Source organism: Cryptomeria japonica, chromosome 3 (genome assembly GCF_030272615.1).
Source record: "Cryptomeria japonica chromosome 3, Sugi_1.0, whole genome shotgun sequence".
Lineage (NCBI taxonomy): Eukaryota > Viridiplantae > Streptophyta > Pinopsida > Cupressales > Cupressaceae > Cryptomeria > Cryptomeria japonica.
The window spans coordinates 695,420,859-695,441,289 of record NC_081407.1 but is presented as its reverse complement, the minus strand read 5'-3'; the positions used below and the strand labels follow the sequence as shown (position 1 = coordinate 695,441,289).

Here is a 20,431-nt window from a genome sequence, read left to right as displayed (position 1 = left end):
GGCTAAACCCGCTTGATGGGCCTTAACCATAACGGTAACACTAGAAACCCAAACTCAAGTTTGCAATGTGTATTTGTGGGGGTGGCTAGTATATGCTGTGTTCTTCTATCACTGTACTGCTATGCATGTCATTATTTCCTTTTCGCTCTGTGAAGGATAAGGTTCACACATTACATCTTTGTCGTGGTGTGAAAACATGCCCCATTGAATGTATGTCATTGCCAATCACGTGCAAATTGTTCAAGTTTCACTCTGACTGCCAATCTCAATATCCAGGTTGAAGCCACCACAGTTTATAATATATATCATTTACTTAATTGTTGTGAATGCAACCTATAAGCGTGTTGAAGCCATCATGTGCGATCCAGAAAATTGCAGAAAATGTATATAATGCCAGACTTAAACCAGACCCCAAATAAATGAATTTCTTCCATATCAATAAAAATTGCAGGCATAAAGCTTCATGGTTACATAAATTGCAATATCTTTCTTCCCCAAAATATATTGAAGAATAATATATAATTAACTCCTTTCTTTCCCTGCTTTACATATCTTATTAATGGACATGCCTGCCATTCTGTAGACCAACATTCGTTGCAATTCACAAGTCCTCTGAAAACAGGACTGCAAAATGTTGTCAAATTAGAAAGGTTGGAGTGGCTGTGCTAAAAATAATGCTCCTCAGATCTACTTCCATCTGAATTCCTTAGTTGGCTTTTTAAAAAATGAGCCAACGCTTACTAATTTAATGAGTCTGGCAAGGGAGATGCTGGTGCACTTGTGAGCTGCAAAGAATTAAGGAAAGGGAAGCTGTGAGCATCATTTGCCAAAACTGGGAAAATATGCTGTGCTCCTTTTATTTGATTATGTATATTCGGTAAAGTAGATTCTCAAAATGAACAGATAGCAATTCACACATCATTGCCATTTAGAATCCTTCTCACAATTTCAAAGACAAGCTCATTCCATGTGTCAACTGGACCAGGCATGCACCAATGTAAACAATCCTGAGGTGGGGGCTGTCCATTTGGACCTCGCTGAGTTTTTTTGTTGGGGTCAGGACTCCGATACGGTCCAGGATGACCATCTGCTCTATACTGAAAAACTGAAGTTATGTCCATAAATATCAATTTGGAGCCATTTTTCACACTCTTCTTAGCCTTGTCACGTGCATGTTTTTGGCGCGACCACATCAAGTCTGTAAAACCATTGGCAACAACTTCTTTATCTGTGAAAGGTCTCACTTTCCCAGTGCAAGAACCTCCAGTATTCCAAGCACCTCCTTCATAATGGTCAGGAGAATAACTACGTAAGATTGTTATTCCTTTGTAATTTGGATGGTGAACAATTCCTTTCAATGCAGTCTCTGTGGCAATAGAAAATGCTTCGACATTATCAATTTGACGTTTGTGACCTTTCTCCCACCACAACTGTCCACCTACAACACTATCGTTGAGAAGGAATGCTGCCTTCTTTGCAAACCAATGACCAGATGATATAACCACAACATCAAATTGAGGAAGATAATCCATAAATGTTTCGTCTATTTTGTCAAGATGCAATTTGGGAAGACCTTCTGGAGCAAACTGGAAAGCTTCATGTGAAGTATGCACCAACCAAGATGACCATATGCGGATGATTGTGACTGAATGGGAACGAAAGAACCAGCGCTGCATTCTTTTGTTTCCTTTGTTTTGGGGAGTTTCAACCTGTACGTACCAGTTAGATGCAAATATCAAAGTCAACATCCTAGAGGAGAAACACAAGCTATCTGATCATATCCTAGGTTCTTGTAAACACAAATACTAAAAGGAAAACATTTTATTTTCTTTATGATGTCATGGACAAAACAAAAGCTAGAAATAGTAATTGTTTTGGAAAGTGAATTAAACTTAACACCAGAGCATTGTGTCATCATGAGATCAAAGGAATGCAAGCCTAAATCAGTCTTGAAAGAAATCCAAACAATATGTGTGTTCTGTGTGGACATTGCAACTCAATTCCACATGACCAAATAGTCTCCCAATTAAGGAAACATTTGCCCGTGAGTTCCTTGAACACATCCATAACAGGAATTCATCCCCAGCTTATGAGATAAAATTCAACTAATTCCTAGGCTTCATTTTAGTAGGTCACCCCTATTAAAAGTCAGGACAGAGTCAGACACATTAATATCATCTAGTACTTAACTTGTTAAGAGTATGCAAGCAATTATCTTATAACGATTGTTTCTTCAACACTTAAGGCTGAACTCAAAACCTCTCTACTAGTTCTTCTGTTTCTGACTCGGGAACCACTAGTGAAATCTTATTACAATTTTAATCTGGACAATTTCTCCATTAAAAATTTGCAAAATAACTGTAAGACATAAAAATTAAAATATGTGAAGCTGCAAATAGAATTTCTTATCTCCAAATGATAATATCAAGAGGCATAATCCATTTCTAATTCACCTAAAAGGTTGCTTAGTATCATATTCTACTCTTTATTTAAACAGCTTCAATGCGAAACTGTTTGCAAAATTTTGCCTCTCAGCAAGAGCATGATTTAGTTTCGCATCATCTGATCATTACATTTTCCCTTTCTAACAAACAATAATCACCATGTTCTTCTTTAACAACATAATGGATTTGTATTTTCTGCTAGGGAGAGAAAAACCAGAGCTTTGAAAAATATTCAACAAGGTCCATTCCTTTGGTAGAAAGGTGAGACTACTACATGTTTACACTGTTGAAAAGTGAATGAAAGTTTCCAAAAGAAGAATATTTATAGATGCAGCCATCTCTCTGAAGATTTACATTATACACTTCGGTTGTGACAAACCAGGCAAGGCATCTAAAAAAAATAGCCATTATTGCAAGCATTACTAATTTTTAAAAAAGGTTTGCATTTCTTCCATTTACTATATTTGTTTGACTATATCTAATGAAATTAAAACAGTTTATAACATATAATCCACCCCAACTTTATATAGAGGTGGCATATTTCTAGGCTAGAATAGTGCAATTCTCCTGTCTAGTCGTCTTTTCTCAACTTTAGAAAATAGTTGCTGAAATTCGGTGGTAATGCATAGGAATAAATTCATTTTGTTAGACACTCAGCTCATCTCTCATGTCATTAACTTTTCGGCGAAGTTGCAATGCTTGTACTCGATACTCATTAAGTTAGGTGACTTGGATATATAAAACATAATTAGCTTCATTGTACTGAGCATACTAAAGAGTATTGAAAAGCAACGGTAAATACATTTCTAGTGCACGAAAAAAAATGCAAAGGCTAAACATTATTTTCTGCATGTATGCCATCATGGGATTCAAATATTATGCCACATCTTCAGCTGAAATTAAAAATCAAGAATGAATAAAGTGATGTGGCAATAGCCGCATTCTATGATAGAAGGTCCAGATTAAAAGTGAATACTGAATAACCTATAAAAGGTTAAAAACTATTTCCCCCGGGCATAGTTATAAAATAAAAAAGTTGATACCACAAAGTTAATGTGTAAAGTAACTATTCCACGTGCAAGAACAAAAAGAATAAAAATTTGCAAAAAAGCATTCGGGCATTTAAGTAGGCCATGATCTGAGCATCATTTATGTAGGGAGCTTGTAAGAAGTTAAAGTACTCACAAAATATCATGTCCATAAAGTCTTTAAGGTCCAGGTCATAATCTACACATCAAGAAACATTTTTTACTTTCCCATTTGTTGTATAAAACATTATTTACATTATTTAAGGATCAATAAGATTCAATCTGGATGACAACACACACACAGAGCGAGAGAGAGAGAGAGAAAGAGAAAGAGAGAGGACAATGTTAAATAGAAACTGAAGCTATTAATTCCTTTTCTCTTCAAAGATTAGAAAGACATTTGTTTCTAGTATTAAGAAGATAAGGCCAAAGAAGTTTCTGGTAGGGCACAATCATTATCCTGTTAGATGACTAAAGGGGTCGATAGAAAAACAAGAGAAATCAGAGACTGTTTGATGGCTAAAGTGAGATCATGTAAGTCATGGAGGTCCACGGGAATCCAATAGAATTTGGGACCAAAGGCAGACTCAATAAAGCAAGCTGCAAGGACCACTCAAGGCTTGGTATTGTTCTAACTTCTACCAAGTAAGCAGGATATCGCAAATCAACAGATGAAGTGAGACTATGCCAAACTGACTAAATATGAGAAGATGAATCCAAGGAGGAAAAAGGTTACCATTGTGGTAAGCTCAATTCCACCATAGACGAACAAAGTTGCACAAGGTTGCAGGCAACAGCAAGATTCTCTACATGAAGATAATACTTGTTAAATTAGGACTGCTAGTGGTCAACTCAATGATGACTACTACATTTTTTAGCAGCCTTGAGATCTACTGCCACAGATTCATTTATAGAATTTGTAAAGGTCATTTAAAAGTTTGGGTGACTTGAAAAAACATTTGCAAACAAAAATTAATTTATTATGATCTGATAACAAACAAAAATATGAAAAATAGATATAGTTAGGGCACGTAACACTATAAGAATTGAATGGTAGTAAGAGAATAGCACAACCAATATTTTAAAGAAAAGATGATTCATATGGCAGGTTCAATAATCAAACCATGAACCTTGAGAGCAAGGATAAGACTAGGCAAGTGCAAACCAAATTTTGACATTTAAGTTGCCACATGTTTATTAATGCATCCAACATGAAAGCATGGATTTTGGAGATGTGCATTGAGTTAACAAAACCCCAAATTATCTCCAGCATGTGGACACACACTGATCAATCATAAGCAATCTAACAGCCCAAGCATTAGACCAAATTGCAGGAGGAATCACCCAATTCTTACAAAGAGAAAAAGCTCAATATTCTGACCTCCATAGAGTGGGAGGAGGGTTTAACCTACCCAACTGGGTGTTGTCTTGAAGGCAGTTACATAACAAGACAAGCCACTCAATCCGACTAGGGCATGAAATGATGTGTCCCCCTGCTTCAGTCATAGCTAGGAGGGTCACCACCGGCATAAAGAAAGCAGCTTCAATTCCATCTAGGTAATCACTTACCAAATTGGAAAATCGATGTTGTTGAACTCCATGCCATGGGCTAATGTGAGCCGACCTTCTCGTCACATTTACTACATTGATGCGCAGCAACTCCCACATAAGTGTATCAAAATCAGACTTGTTCTATTATTGAACTAGGTTAGAATCAAGACACCTCAAAACAAGCTGGGGAAGAGAATCTCTACCATCTCACCTACACAACAGGAATGTGTCACTAATATATGGATTAAACAACCCAGTACGAATAGCACAACCATCTAAGAAAAATCTCCCATCCTAGCAATTAGCAGGTAGTAGGTCAACTCAAGCTATTTGTGTCGTATCTTTATACCCTCTTAATGATGCCACATCTTTCTTTTAGCTTTAACTCCCCATAGAGCTTAATGACCTCTAATGATTCATTACTTATGTATAATTCATCAAAGATGGATTTAGCTTTATTTGTGTGCTGATCTAATGCAATATCCTACTGAAACCAACATTAATATAGTGGAAAATTGGTATTTGCTATATCTATGCGGTTTCCATCTACATCTTTCACTTGTCTTGCAATTGTGTACATGCTCACATAAATACCAACAATTCTATACTCACACCCCTTTATGCTCCATATCATAATTTGAATCCTCTAATTCCACAAGACTAATAGTGCCACAAAGAGTATAATGCTTCTTATGGCTTATGTGACTAAACCATACTTCTATTTGTCTTTATGAACAAAGGTTGTGCTTATATCTAAGTTACCGGTTCCGGTTCAGATTCGGGTTCGGATTCGGGTACGCGTTCGCGGATTCGGGTACGCGTTCGCGGATTCGGCAAAAAAATAAATTTTTTGGGTACGGGTACGGGTTCGTCCGTACATATATATATATATTTTAATTTTTTTTAATATATATATATATATGTTCAAACTTCAAACATCAAAATTATATATGTTCACAGTTCAAACATACAAATATGAAACATCAAACATACAATGTAACTTTCCCATACAATGATACATAGATGATAACAGATAAATCATAAATCAATAAATCATAAATCCATAATTGCATGAAATGCATCATAGAGGGGCGGATTAGGGTTTAGATGTAATTAGAAGATTAAAAATATTGTTTTTTTATTGTTTTTAAATGCTTGCTAACCCGTGGGCCCCGTTTTTGGGAACCCACGGGCTTGGGTTCACCCGGGTCCTCCTGGGTTCACCCGGGTCCTCCTGGGTTCGCCCTGGGTCCCACCCGGGTCCTGCCCAGGCGGCTGGGCAGGACCCGGGTGGGACCCAGGGCGAACCGGACCAGGACCAGGACCGGGCACGGACCAGGACCAGGAACCAACCAAAATAGGGGAGAACCGGTATCTGAGGCTTATATCTGTTAAAACATCCTTTATATGTTAGCTTAAATGTTTGTGTATGGAAAGTAGTTGCATAAAATGAAAGCAAGCATGTAGGACTCAATTGCATATAAAATAGTGATCAACAAAAGAATTTTCCCTAGAGCAACCTACCAAAAAATCTCCAAGAGAATGGGGTTGTACCTCATCTCCATTATCAATTTGCAAGATTCACAAGCCAACTGCTCAATTTGAGCCTTAAAGACATTGTGAACATTTCCTAGCACTGCTATAATTCCCTTCAATCTTTTCTTGTTGTGGAAAAAATTGCTTGACAATATGCTTGGCTGCTACACTCATTTGGTAACTCTCTCCAATGCCAGAACAGATGTTTCCATGAGTTGAAGTCTTGACTCTCTCCATTTCCAAGTGTTGCACCATCTTATTACTCAACTTCTTTTTTTTGATCCAGATTTGCTGTTTAGTATCTTCAATATTTTAAAGTCTCTCTCTTCAAATTTTTGCCCATAGCTGAACTATGCAACCAAATGGCTTGCACTTCCTTGTCAAGTTGTCAACTATCAAATATGGAATAAATACATACACTTATCTAAAATGTTTTAGCAACACCCTTAAAGAGGTCACATGGAAAAATTTGCTCCAATACCAACTGATCAGTAATCAACTTAAATATTCTTGTGTAAACTCACCAACACTGATTTTTACTGTTTTTACTTATGTGCTGATCAAATGCAATATACTACTTAAGTCAACACTCAGAAGGCCAAAATTGATATTTTCTACATCTAGATCTTCCATTTGTCTTGAAATTTTATATGTGCTCAAATATGTGCCTACAACGTTACACATATGATGCATAACAATATGTCACCCCTCTAATCCCACAAGACTGTATAAAAAGAGTATGTTGATTGAATAAGGTCTATGCATCTCAAATATACTTCTGTTTTCTGTTATGAACATGTTCTATGCTTTTTGTCAACTTGGCACACTATTTATACATCTGCTGAAGTGTTTGACCATGTGAAGTAGTTGCCTAGAATGAAAATGGGCAGGCAAAAAACTCACAGACACAAACTATAGATTAACACGTAAGGGAGAAGACCAGAAAAGTGGGTTTATGACTCCATTATCATCTTGGAAGTTTTACAAGCCAATTGCTAAATGACCCTTCAAATGCATTGTGGATCTTCCTAGATCTTCCACAGCTTACCAGCTTGAATTCTGAGGAAGACTTGCTTAATCCACATGCTTGACTGCTGCAACAGTCATCTTCTGCATGTCACCAATGCAGGAATTGATGATTCAATAAATTGAATTACTTGTACATGACCTGAATGGGTATATTCATGTTTACAAGTGAGTAACTGAATTTTAGAGAGAAATTTTAAACACTTCTGACACAAAGGAACAGAATTAATATCAATCTAACTTCTCTTTGGACTATGAATATTGGTCTTGATAATAGCAACTCAATATATTGTTTTTCATCATCCTTGTTTTTTCTTCCTTTGCTCTACTGTTACAACAATGCTTGTCAAATTTTCTTGTTTGGAGTAGGTGAAATATGTTATGTGCCCAAAGGATATGATAGTATAATGTATATAATTGGATAGAGATGCCAACACGTGGCACATACCCCTTAGACTAGTCATATTGGGTCATGAATTATATTAGGTAATTACGAGGCTTTACATGGATTTAATGGTTTATCCCTCCGTTATATTATTAGCAAATCTATATAAAGGTGGTGATTATCATTGTAACAATATGTTTCGAGTATGATACTGTGTTTGGGATCTCTTGGAGATATATCATGGAGTGGCTTCTTCCCTACGTCAAGGGTTTATTCTATATTTTTTTATATTAGATATTAGGGTATCTTGGCCCACGAACATATCTTGTGTGTGATCTATCTTCCACATTATATTATTTACATTATTATATATTTATATCCTATCAAATGCTACCAAAGCATCATCTTAGCATCAAGAAGGTGAGAAACAAAGACAATCTTTTCTCAATTGAGAAGGTCAAAATGTGAAGCTCATATCTATCTCAATTCGCCAAAAAAAAATCTAAATTTTGGACAGTTGATCAAGAACATATTGAAGCTATTATAATCGATATTTTAAGCAAATTTGAGAGACTTGCTGTGAAATTAGGGTTTCCACCAAATTCACTCCCAGAGCTGCAAAACAATATTTTTTTTCTTAATTCCAGCCGGTTAAACAAGGGCGCATTGATCCACCAGAAGTCTAGATTTGAATTCACTATTATTGCAATTTTTGGGTTTTTCAGAAATTTGCTCCTCGTGCTGCAAATCACATAATTTTTATGTATTTTTACATTTTTTGAAAGCTTGTGAAAATTCATTAGGGGTTTATATTATTTTTTTTGAGGGTGACAATGTTATGAAATGATTCGCTCAGAGTTGGGACAACAATATGGATAGAGCATGTTTCAATTGGGATTCCTAATTTTGATGGAAGTGGAGATACATTAGAATGGTGGCACCAATATAAAAGATCTTACAATGATAATATATTATGGAAAATATTTTTTTCTCTATACTTAAAAAGATGAAGTTAAATGTTGGTATGTGTCATTGCATAACAATTTTTCTTCTTTGATTGATATGAAGCAAGCTTTCTTATAGATAAATGGGCACCAAAAGAAATAATACGAGACAATTCAGTAGAGGAAAAGATGATGATGAAGTGAAGATGAAAGATACAAGTACATGCACTTCACCTCCAAGGAAGATTCAATCCTTAAATTTCAGAGATGCATTTAGAAGATAAAGGTTATTGTTTCTATAAATCTTAGCATCAAGTATAACTTCACCAGCAAGGAACTAGCCAAGAAACTATAGGTACAAGCAAAGCACATCAAGGACTCTAAAATGGAAAGTAAGGATATTCAATTTTTTGAAGATTTAAAGCTCTTCGTGGATAAATATGTTTTGCACTGAAACATTTATGCTTTGGATATGGATACTTTGGATGTTGCTACTGGTTATCCATGGTTATTTTTTATGTGCAAAAGAGAATATTTGGGATATAGTACACATTAATGTGCAAAATAAATTCATGAAGCTTTCGTATAGGAGGGAAAAAGTTACATTACAAGATATTACACATAATTAAGACAAAAGGAAAGTCAAGGTAGAGGCAAATTCAAGAAGCTAGTGAAGAGTGCACCAAAGAATCAAAGGGCAAAATGAGGAGATGGATATTGTTGATGTGTTTTTTTATGACACCCCAAACACAAAATAAAATACTAAGTATTCTATCCTCTCTTGAACAAGGAAACCTTATATGCTAAATATTGTGATCAGGTAAGGCTACCCCAAGGTTTCTTTAGTCAGGTCTCGATGATGCAAATTGGATAGTCTCAGTGAAATGATGTGATATGACGATATCACAAAGGGGCTTATGCTTCTGCAAAGCAATTGGAACTTGGAAACTAAATTTACTTCTACCAAACAAAGATCAAAGAAAAAAGGGTAGAGAATCTAATCTAAATTATCTAATTTAGACCTATGAACAATGATGATAATGAATGATACTCAAATAGACAAACTCCTTAAACCAAGCTTTGTTTTGCCATGATAACAACTACACAAAACCGATGCAATCTCCCAACGTAACAAAATATTTTCATATTGTAAATCTTCATCAAAATACCCAATAGTGGTGCAATCCAAATTACACATTCACAATCGAACTATTGCAACAATGAGGTTTAGACCAACCATGCACTACAATTTGCAATCAACAAATAACAAATGGTATGAACACTAAGGAATTCATCATATATCTTCGCATTTCTCCATCATAATCAATAAACTTCAATTAACTTTGAGAAGTAACAAGAAACCATGCAAAATGTAGAAATACAACACAAAGACCCACCATATCTTCAACAAAAATTATGTATTAATTTCAACAAGTCTTGGCAACAATCTCTAGCTTCCTCCTCCTACTCTACTTGCTAACTATTCTGCTCTACTCTATTATCCACCTATTAACCTTTACAAACGAGAAGGCAAACCTTATATAGAAATCTTGATACAAATGAATGGCTCAGATTGATTTGAAATCAATGGACGAGATTTAACCATGAAACCCTAATTAGGGCTAGTTATAACAACAACCACTTTAACCAATGAGAAAACTACAACACTTTGCGCACATGTCCCTCTTTGAATGTGGATCAATGAGAAATGAGATTAGGTACATTGAATAATATTTGATGTAATGCCATATGTCACTTGCTCCTCTTTTGATGAGTTAGGTTCAATACACCTAGAAGAACTGACTTGGCATCACTGAATTGGTCGATGATGATCAAGTGCCACCTTAGTTTGCATGTCTCCCTAGCAATATCTCGACACTCAACATCATCCAATTGCTTGATGTGATGGTTCATATTCCCAAATTGCATCCTCTTGATGATCAAGTTTCTAACTTTGATTAACTCTTCTAAAACTATCATCCATTCTTGACCATATTTCACTTTTTCTTCTTCACATTTAGGAATACTTATCTTGAACATCATTTTGCCTTCATCTTCATCGTGTCTTGGAATCTTTCTTGAAATGTTTTCCTCATCCTTTGAAATATTTCTTTTGTAATCCCCCTTCATGTTGTAGTATCTTTCCATTTGGCCTTCCTCCTTCATGATGGTGAAGTATATTCTTCTTTTTTTGCCTTGGAATGAACCCTTGATGCTATTCAATCTTATAGCTACCTCTTCATTCCCCCATTAAGTGTTTCTCTTTCTCGTCATTATCCATTTTGATCTTGGATTTCCAAATCCAAGGTCATTGCAAAGTCCTTCCTTCTAGAGTAATGCATTCCCTTGAGCCTTGGCGTGTGCTAAGTCCTGATATTGTCTTTTCATCTTCTCTCGAACTCAAACCTTGATTCCTCTTATTAGCATTGTTGTAGAGCCATTGCATCACTCGCTACATGAAACCTGAAAAGAAAATATGCCCTAAATTGTGATTTGTAGATGAAACATTAAGTTAATCATGACAAAAAATGAGAGTTAAAACCTCTTGCATTAAAATCATTGTGAAACAACAAGAACAAACCCCCTTTTACAAACTGGAAATGCATCAAGTTCATGAGGGAAATGTTCAGTTTGTAAGTAAATCGCTTATTTTCCTTTCAAAAGTCATCTCCTCAAGGTCCACAATGACGAGCTAGGTACCTCCTTCCTTCGTTCACTGCCTTGTTTGCAATCTCATTTTTTCCACAAATTTATTCCAATCTGCCTCTTCTCTGCTATGAATTCGCATCTCTTCTCTTTTGGAACTTGTTGACGTTTTTTTATGACCACACCAACACAAAATAAAGTTTCCAACGGACACCTTATCCCCTCTTGATCAAAATCATACGTATGCTAAGATTGCAAGAAGATCATACAATGACAACAAGGTTCCAACTGCATACTAGCGACTTTTTGATGGATATAGACTCGTTTGGCTTGATGTTTCTTGGTAATCCAAGGGGACTTACGTTTGGATCATTCTTTCACTTCTTTGTTGTGGCTGGAACCTCATCATCAAATATAGCAATTTTGTGATGCTTCTGCTTCGAACGAACTAAACTGGAATGAACTGAAATTAAAGGGGAAAGAGAGTTAGAAGGATCTAAATCTACTCCTAAGGGCAATGATATCAATAGAGTGTGCTCTAATGGACGAATTCCAAATAAACCAAGATCTACTTCGCCAAGATTAACTACAACTCCAAAAGAATTGGTGTAATCTTCCAAGGATGTTGAAGGATTTTCATATCAAGAAGGTGCATTTGAATACCCTAAACGATGCAATCCAAACGAGCATCCACAATCGAACTTAGCACAAATTTAGTGGCTTGAGCTAACTTTAGACTACAACTTATAATCAACAAGATGCAAAAAGTATGAAGCATGGAAATTCATCAAACACCATTACATTCTCCATTGAAATCAAAAAACTACTCTACTTCTACTCCAAGTGAGGAAGGTGAAGCCATGCAAGTTTCGAAAAATAACTTTAAGTGAACACCACCAAAGAATATTGTACCACTTTTACAACAATTTCATACAAATCTCCCTCCTTTTACAAATGAAGGGGTCACCCCCTTATATAGGCCTCCAACCTTGATTACATGCAAACACTAATTAGGATTAGACACAAAAGACCACACACATGATGCAACAAGGTAGGAATAAACATTAATGACGCATCATGTCCACTTATCAATAAATTCCTGTTTGCAAAAAATGGCATCCACTGTGCATTAAATGCACCATTATCTACCAAGTTCGCCCAATGTGTAATAAATGCTCTATCATGCTAAAAACTGCCCATGGTGCAATAAATGCACCATCACCTCCAAAATTGGTTACATGCAAAAGATGCTCCATTTCATTAAGTATGATAGCTGTCATGCAATGAATTAGCCGCCACCTTGGTCAAATATTCCAGCCATGAATGCGCCACTATGTCATGCAATCAAAAGATTCTTGTCCAAAAATGGACGACCACTATCTCACTCATTAATGGCATATGCAATAAATCTGGTGATGATGGCCCCCAATTCTCCTACGGAGACACTTGCCACATTTTCCATTTTAAATTCTAGCAAGGAAATTTCTTCTTCGCACATGGAGAAACACTTCTCCCAATCCGCCACCATTTCCTGAGTCATCCGCATTATGTTGAAGAACAAGGAAACACTTTCCAAATGCGCCTTGGAAACCTGGAGAGAGAAATTTTTATCCAAGGAGAATTTCTTCGTGTTTTTGAGTTCATCCTATTCTAGGGGAGATTTTTAATCAATTTGTCACTTTTCCTATTTTTTAGGAATTTTTCATTTTTGAGCTCTCGAGTTCAAGAGAGAAAATTCTCTTATTTGGCAAATTTTTCCTTTGCTTTGGAATTTCTTCATTCTGGTCGTAATTTCTACCTTCTCTGGAATTCCATTCTTAATTTCATCCTTGGGCATTATTTCTACCTTGTGGAGGAATTTTGATTTTCTTCCTTGTTATGAATTTCCTCTTCAATACTATCCTTGGAGGAAGAATTCCTCCCTTACTTCATTCTAGCGCCCTATCTCCAACTTGGGCCTGGATTTCATGCCTTGCAGGAATTCTTTGCGTTAGGAAATTTTCCTTCACCACCTTCCCTTTAGCACCCACCTTCCATGCATGGGCGAAATTTTGATGCTCTGGAGGAATCCATGTCATGGAGAAGAATTCCTCCATGACCCCATTTTGGCGCTCACCATCCAGTCCTGGGCGCTGAATCCATGATGTGGAGGAAAAGTACATTTGAGAGGAAATTCCTCCACAACCCCATTCTAGCACTCTTCATCATACTTGAGCACCAAAAACATATAGTGAAGAATTTCTTGTCTAGGAGGAAAATTCCTCCAAGACCCTTATTTGGTGCCCACCTACTTTGAAACCCATTTTGCCAATGCAAGGATTTTTCATTGATTCTTCACCAAACTTAGCCAATTTCTGCTCATTTTCCAAATTTAGATGCCAATTTGGGATTGAAGTGGATTTTATGTGCCTTAGGGAGATTTTCAATAATTTCCACTTCAGGAAAGAATTTCAGACAGCCATTTTGATCAACTATCTGCTTTTTCAAAACTTACTAAAAATAGAAACTGCTAAAAATAGTAAGTTTGATTTTTGGCAAAATAAAGACAATCCAGGAGGCAATGAAATCCCCTAAAAAATAGTAACTTTCTAAAAATAGAAAGTTACTCATAATTCGCTCAAATTTCACTGGTGGCTTCCTTGAAGGGCTCTGACTTCAATGCAAAACTCAGTTTTTTTAAAACCCTAAGGAAAAGACCTCAAACCTAAGTCTAAAGGGAAAAACGATAAAATAGACCAAACGAGTTCCAAACTTAGCAAAATTTACTCAAACGACTTGCAAACTTGATCAAATTTCACCAAAACACTTGCAGACCAAGGAGACCAAAAGGATTGCTGCGAAAAGACCCAAAGAACAAAAACCAAAAAAGCCCAAGAGGGCCTAAAAAGTAGGGGGTCCCCATTTGCATTGGGGCAATGTGTGAAAACGTCACGACAAAGCTGTTGCTACTTCTGTCATTGATCTGATTTCTTTCCTTAAGTTGTTGAATTTGCACTTGCTGCTGTTTGAGTTCTGCTTCCCCTTCTGCAATTTGCTTCTGATCCTTGCATCTGATTTGTTTGGAATTGTTTTAATGAGTTGAGGGTTCACACCTTACTCCTCTGGTCTGCTGCTAATTCACTCTCAAATTCTGGCTTTGATTTGTTTTTGAATTGGATTGAGAGTTAATTCCTTAATCCCCCACTATATGCGGTGTACGCTTTCTCTATAAGGAGCTCCGCCTTTTTCTTGCTTCACACGTTACCTTTCCTTTATAATTTAATCTTGCAAAGGTAAGTCGGCTGCCCTTCACACTTTTTGATTGATGTTTATGCTTAGGTTGGCCTTTTCTTTACTCCACATGTTTTACATTTGAAGAGGGATATTTAAACAAGTTGAATGCTCACATTTTCTAACAAATTTCATATGTTTCTGATCCATGCAAATTCTGCCCTAGCAGAAAATTTTGTAGGTTTTCAGTTAGCATAGAAAAAATTTGCATTTCCTCACTTTGTTGTGGATTTTAGCAAGGCTTGGAAAATTTTGCTATTGCATCACTTTTTCGTTGATTTTACCACTTCACAAAAAAGTTTGCACTTCATGTATTTTTCGTGGATTTTCAAGGTACAAGGAAAAAATGTTAAACCCTCTCGAAAGTCATGGATATTGAGACTCAATGGAGAATTACGCATGTCAAAATTATTTCCTGGATTAGAGCATCTCAAGGAAAATTTTACAAGTGTTTGGAAAGTCATGGATTTTGGAGAGTTGTGCAAAAAAAAACCAAGCCCTTGAAGGAAAATAGTGGATTCTAGCTCTTCATGGATAAATTCAACTTCTCCAAAAAAGTCATGGATTTTGGAGTTCCATGGAAAAATTTGCAATTCATCAACTTTACATGGAAAAAAATAATACTTACTTTGCTCCATCTTCACTCTTTCCCTCATTTTCCTTGACTTTTCCTGGAATTTAATTGATTTTCTTCTGTAAGGACAAATTCCTAACTTCAAATTTGGAATTTTCAAATTTTGCATTTATTTTATGCAATCCTCAAGCAAAATTACACTTGATCTCTCTTTTCGAACATACTTCACCCTTGAAAAAAACATGTTTGAATGCAAGCTTACCTAGGCTTGGCAATCTATTTCCAAATTCAACTTTCAAGATCACTCAACACCCACTCAATGAATTCGTCATGAAAATGTGCAACTCTTCCTTAACCACATCAAGGATTGATCATCACTCGCCTATCAAAAAGCTTGAGTAACTGAAACATATTGCTGAGCTCACAAACTAAGTAAAACCGACTAAGCAAAAAGTGGGGGTCCCCATTTGCAATGGGGCGGTGTGAAAACATCACAACACATATAAAGAAAGAGGAAAAGTTTGTTCTCCTTCTTGAGTCAACGAAGCAAGCAACAAGAAGCATCCAAGCTACAACCACCACAAAGATCACCTATGGATGGTTTGGTGATAGGACATGGCATCATATTTGTAAAGACTTGCAGCATAATTATAATATTATTTAGTTTCTTTTCATGTTTCAGGGATAAAATATGTCAAGGAAGGAAGGCATGTTATACTAATGAATGTAAGTGTGTAATGATGCTGACATGTAGGGCACATTCCTTAAGTTAGATATATTAAATCATCAATTATGTTAGGTAATTAGGAGGCCTAAGTGGGTTTTAGTGGTTTGCAACTCCATTATATTGCTTGGGAGATGTCTATATAAAGATGGTGAATATCATAGTAAAGGTGTGGTATGATATTGTGTTTGGGATCTCTTGGAGATCTAGAGTGGATTTGGCTTATTCCATAAGAAGTATTATACGGTGTTACCCTACCTCTAGGGTATATTCTATCTCTTCGTATATTGGGTATTACTATTAGAGCATCATAGCCCACAAACATCTCGTCTTGTGTGTGATTTATTTTCTGCTTTATATTATTTCCATTATTAAATGTAGGGATCCAATCAAAATTTGTCTCAAAGCACTTCATCTCCTTAATTTAGGACTTCAACAACTTGTCATATCGAACCTTATTATTAAACAACTAAGATCCAAAATCTCGATTATACCTTAGACAAGATCAAGAGTAAAGGAGAACTAAATAATCTAAATTGAGTTTACACCCACACAAGGCCATTGCAACAATATGTGTTTAGGGTCTTTGGACTCAAAGGTGGCCTATACAACAATAATGGCTTGATATTTGAATGTAAGCAGTACACTAATGTTTTTGTATCACAAGGAACCCATACAACAGTTATATACTTAGACCTATGGAACATTTATGTACTTAAGATCTCAGTGACATATGCTAATGTGTCTAGAATCACAAGTTACGTACAAAAAAGAATGTGTTTACAGTCAAAAGTGATCTACAAAAAAGAATGCATTTAGACTCGAAAGTAATCTATACTAGAACATTCATTTAGAGCCCACAGTGGCCTATCCTAATGCATTTGGACCCACAAGAAAACTACGCAACACTTAAGGTCCATATTAATGCATTTAATGTCTAGACTTGCAAATGTTCTATGCAAAACCTTTTCCTTTCAAAGGAAAAAAAAGCATAAAGAAAAGTGAATCTAGATATCTTAAGTAAACTTGTTAAGAATGACTTGGAGCTGTCTGCTATTAAAAATAGTTCAAATTTCAGATCAGATTCTCAAACTAACCTATATATCATGAACATGCCTAACAGATAATATTTCAACTAATTAACTGCTTCTAGTACATTATTATACAGGCTATACAGTTAGTTAGCTATTCTAGATACCTAAGGTAAACTCAGAATATGGACGATAAGTACAGTAATCACCTCTCGATCATGTGAAGACAAATTCAGATTCAGGATAAAGTAGAGTAATCCCTCCTTGTCATGGACAGAAATAATAATAAAAAAATTAACTCATAATGGTAGCACAATTGTTGTAATATGAATGCTAAATGACTGTCATTGGCCGAGGACATTTGGATTTTGAACCCCCATATATATGCAGAAGGCATCATGAAATTAGACAATAATAAAAAAAACATTGCAATTGCTGAATTTGCATCCTGTCTGATGTTGTCAATGATTCAATAGTATTGATATCCATTATGTCTCATGAATCGTTACTGAAGATGTTATATCATAACAAATTGTTCTTCACTTTCTAAACCAACAACCATCAGCTACGCAAGAGAACAGTTCAAAAACTGTCTCAGACAAATGTTCACACAAAAACACCAATTTCATTCATCTGTGACACACACAGCTCTTGTAAACAACTTTATAAATTATGCAATGAGATGAACTATATTATATCCTATGGTGTCTAATCCTCCCTGAGCTGTCAAAATAATCCTTGATGGAGGCAGAGGTCGTGAATCCCTTGCACCAAAAACAATGTTTTGGACCACTTTTCCTATTATACAATCCTCTTCAGCACAGAATTCTTAGTCTTATTAGTCAACATATAAAATGATGATCAAGCGAGGTAAGCTACGTAAAGATAGCACCAAAGAATATATTTCCCAAGTCAATTATCCATCATTTATAACAATATTCATTATTCAAATTTCAGGGATTAGTCTTCTAAAAGGTCTTCCACATAAGGAGGGCTTTCTTAGGGGCGTAACATTTTCACAATTACTTGAAACATATTGCAAAATCTTTAGTCAGCAAATATAGTTTTGGTCAAACATGATACAAACTTGTGCACTACAAGGTCATATAATAATAAGGCTCTTTTAGTAATTACAGACAATTGAGATAACCCAAAGTGTTTTAGTGCATTTTTTTATATGTCAAGAGCAAAACTGCATAGATGTGCTACTACGTTCTGAAGACTGGACAGGCATACAAAGTTGATCCAAATTCACAAACTTTAATAGGGCAGATTTTCTAAATATTTTATATTTTAGTGAAGGACACACAAATCATAGTTTAACACAAACTGAAAATAACGACAAAATCACTAACCTGCCATAATATGCACATCATTGACTCCATTTGATTTCTGGAAACCGAGTCACCAACAAAAGCAAGGGTTTTTCCATGCATTAATTCAAGAAATTTGTGTGCATCCAACCTTGGAAGATCACAGCTCATAGGTTGCCACCTCCAATTTTCATAATCTTTATCTGGTCTTCCATTACCTTGGCAATTTTGAGGTTGTGATAATATTGGACAGGAATCATTCTTGTATAGGGGCCCAAGGGAATCATGCACCCATTTTCCTTGGGAAAAGTCACACTTTTCTGCACATGCCATAAATGTTAAGTAAATCAACTATCATAAAAAGCAAGAATTCATAATCTGGCAATGCTGTCTTAACCATCTATATGTGAATAAAACAGATTTTGGGCAAAAATGGCGGGAGAGAGATTAGATTGATATTTCAAGTCACAAATTTTCACCTTTTATCTATGCGTGATCCGTAACGATATAATAAAATATTTCCAATCATGAAGAACTCAGAAAATGAGAAACATTATACAATGTGGGTAGAAATATAATGAATCAAATTAAATCCAACAAGTACTAACCATGTACAGCCTATTTGCTCTTAATTGCCATTCTATTCAAATAGTATGTCATAAGTTTGTAATCTCTTACATGTTTATTCCAGTAAAGATTGAAGAACAGTTATTTTTCAAGCTAAAAATCCAAGATCTACTGAATTGAACTAAGTTTGGTGTTCTATATTCCAAAACAACCATGAACTATGACCCCTATAGTATCACAATCTATATATTATTTGTAGATTAAAAAATTGGGATCTAATAAATTATAAGTTGCAGCACATCCATTTTAGGAGGTTGGGGGATACAAGAGAGAAACAAAAGAATGCAAAAAGGGAGTGCCTAGATGTACCCCCAAAATCCTAGAATCAATATCTGAATAGGAAAACAGCTAGCTTACATAAGGAGGCATCCCCAGCCCCGGAACCCACTGTCCTCGTCCCCTAATTGTTTTGGGATGGGGGGACGCCAAGGGGATGCCCCCTTGTCGTGCCTACTACACCAAAAACCCCAAGAAACATCCCTAGCCATTTGGGGACGTCTCGCCATCCCCGGGACGGTAAGGTGATGTCCTCTTGGCGTCCTGACGTCCCCAAAACGGCCAGCCATCCCCTTTGGCTAGGAATGATTCCAAGCTTACAAAACCAAAAAACTAATTGTTTTTAATTTTCTTTGCTTCTATTGGTCCCTAGGAGGCCCACAAGGACTTCTAAACCACAATGAAACCCTATGTAAAAGTATTCAAATTTATGTTCAAAAGTGGAATGTTAAGGATTTTGTCTTTCTTTTAATTCCTTAGACAATATTCAATGCTATTAATGTATGCTCTCTAGTTATCTCTGATTATGAACTGAAACTTCTTTGTTTGCAGGTGGCTGTAGATAATATTTATTGATTTCGATATTTCTCCAGCATTCTTCACGGCACATATATATAGGCATTGCCTTGTAAGATCAAGGCATGCCCTGACCGGACATGTCTCATGACATGTCCGATCTAGACATGTCTTGATCAAGGGTGGTGCCTCTTCATAATGCAAACCGATAACTATCGGTTAATATAAATGCCGATACATAACAAATGATAATCAATGCCAATCGGTTTGTGATTTAATGCGGTTTGATTATCATTGTAACCGATAATGAATCGGTTAGTTTCTAATGCAATTTTAGTTATCATTAACCGATCACTAATCGGTTTATTCTTAATGCTATTTCATGGTAATCGATGGTAAATGCAACCCGATTATGGATCGGTATAAGAGCAAAAATATGTTAATACGATAACTATTGTAGTTATCATATGACAACACTATATGACAACTAGAATAGATATGCAGAACCGATTACAATCACAGCATATAAATGAAATCACT

The 20,431-nt window shown here is 35.9% G+C and overlaps 1 protein-coding gene across 3 annotated transcripts in view; it reads right to left on the bottom strand.

Annotated features, from left to right (window-relative positions):
- Window positions 1-399: 399 nt before the first annotated feature.
- The window catches only part of LOC131058282 (protein YLS7), a 78,536-nt gene continuing 58,504 nt past the window's right edge, over window positions 400-20,431 (bottom strand). For all 3 annotated transcript variants that reach the window (XM_059218532.1, XM_057992159.2, XM_059218533.1), the window contains 2 exons: window positions 18,515-18,792; window positions 400-1,709 (listed from right to left, as the gene is read on the bottom strand). In XM_059218532.1, coding sequence (XP_059074515.1) covers window positions 912-1,709; window positions 18,515-18,792 — 1,076 coding nt within the window. In that variant the 3' untranslated portion in view covers window positions 400-911. The remainder of the gene's footprint in view (window positions 1,710-18,514; window positions 18,793-20,431) is intronic.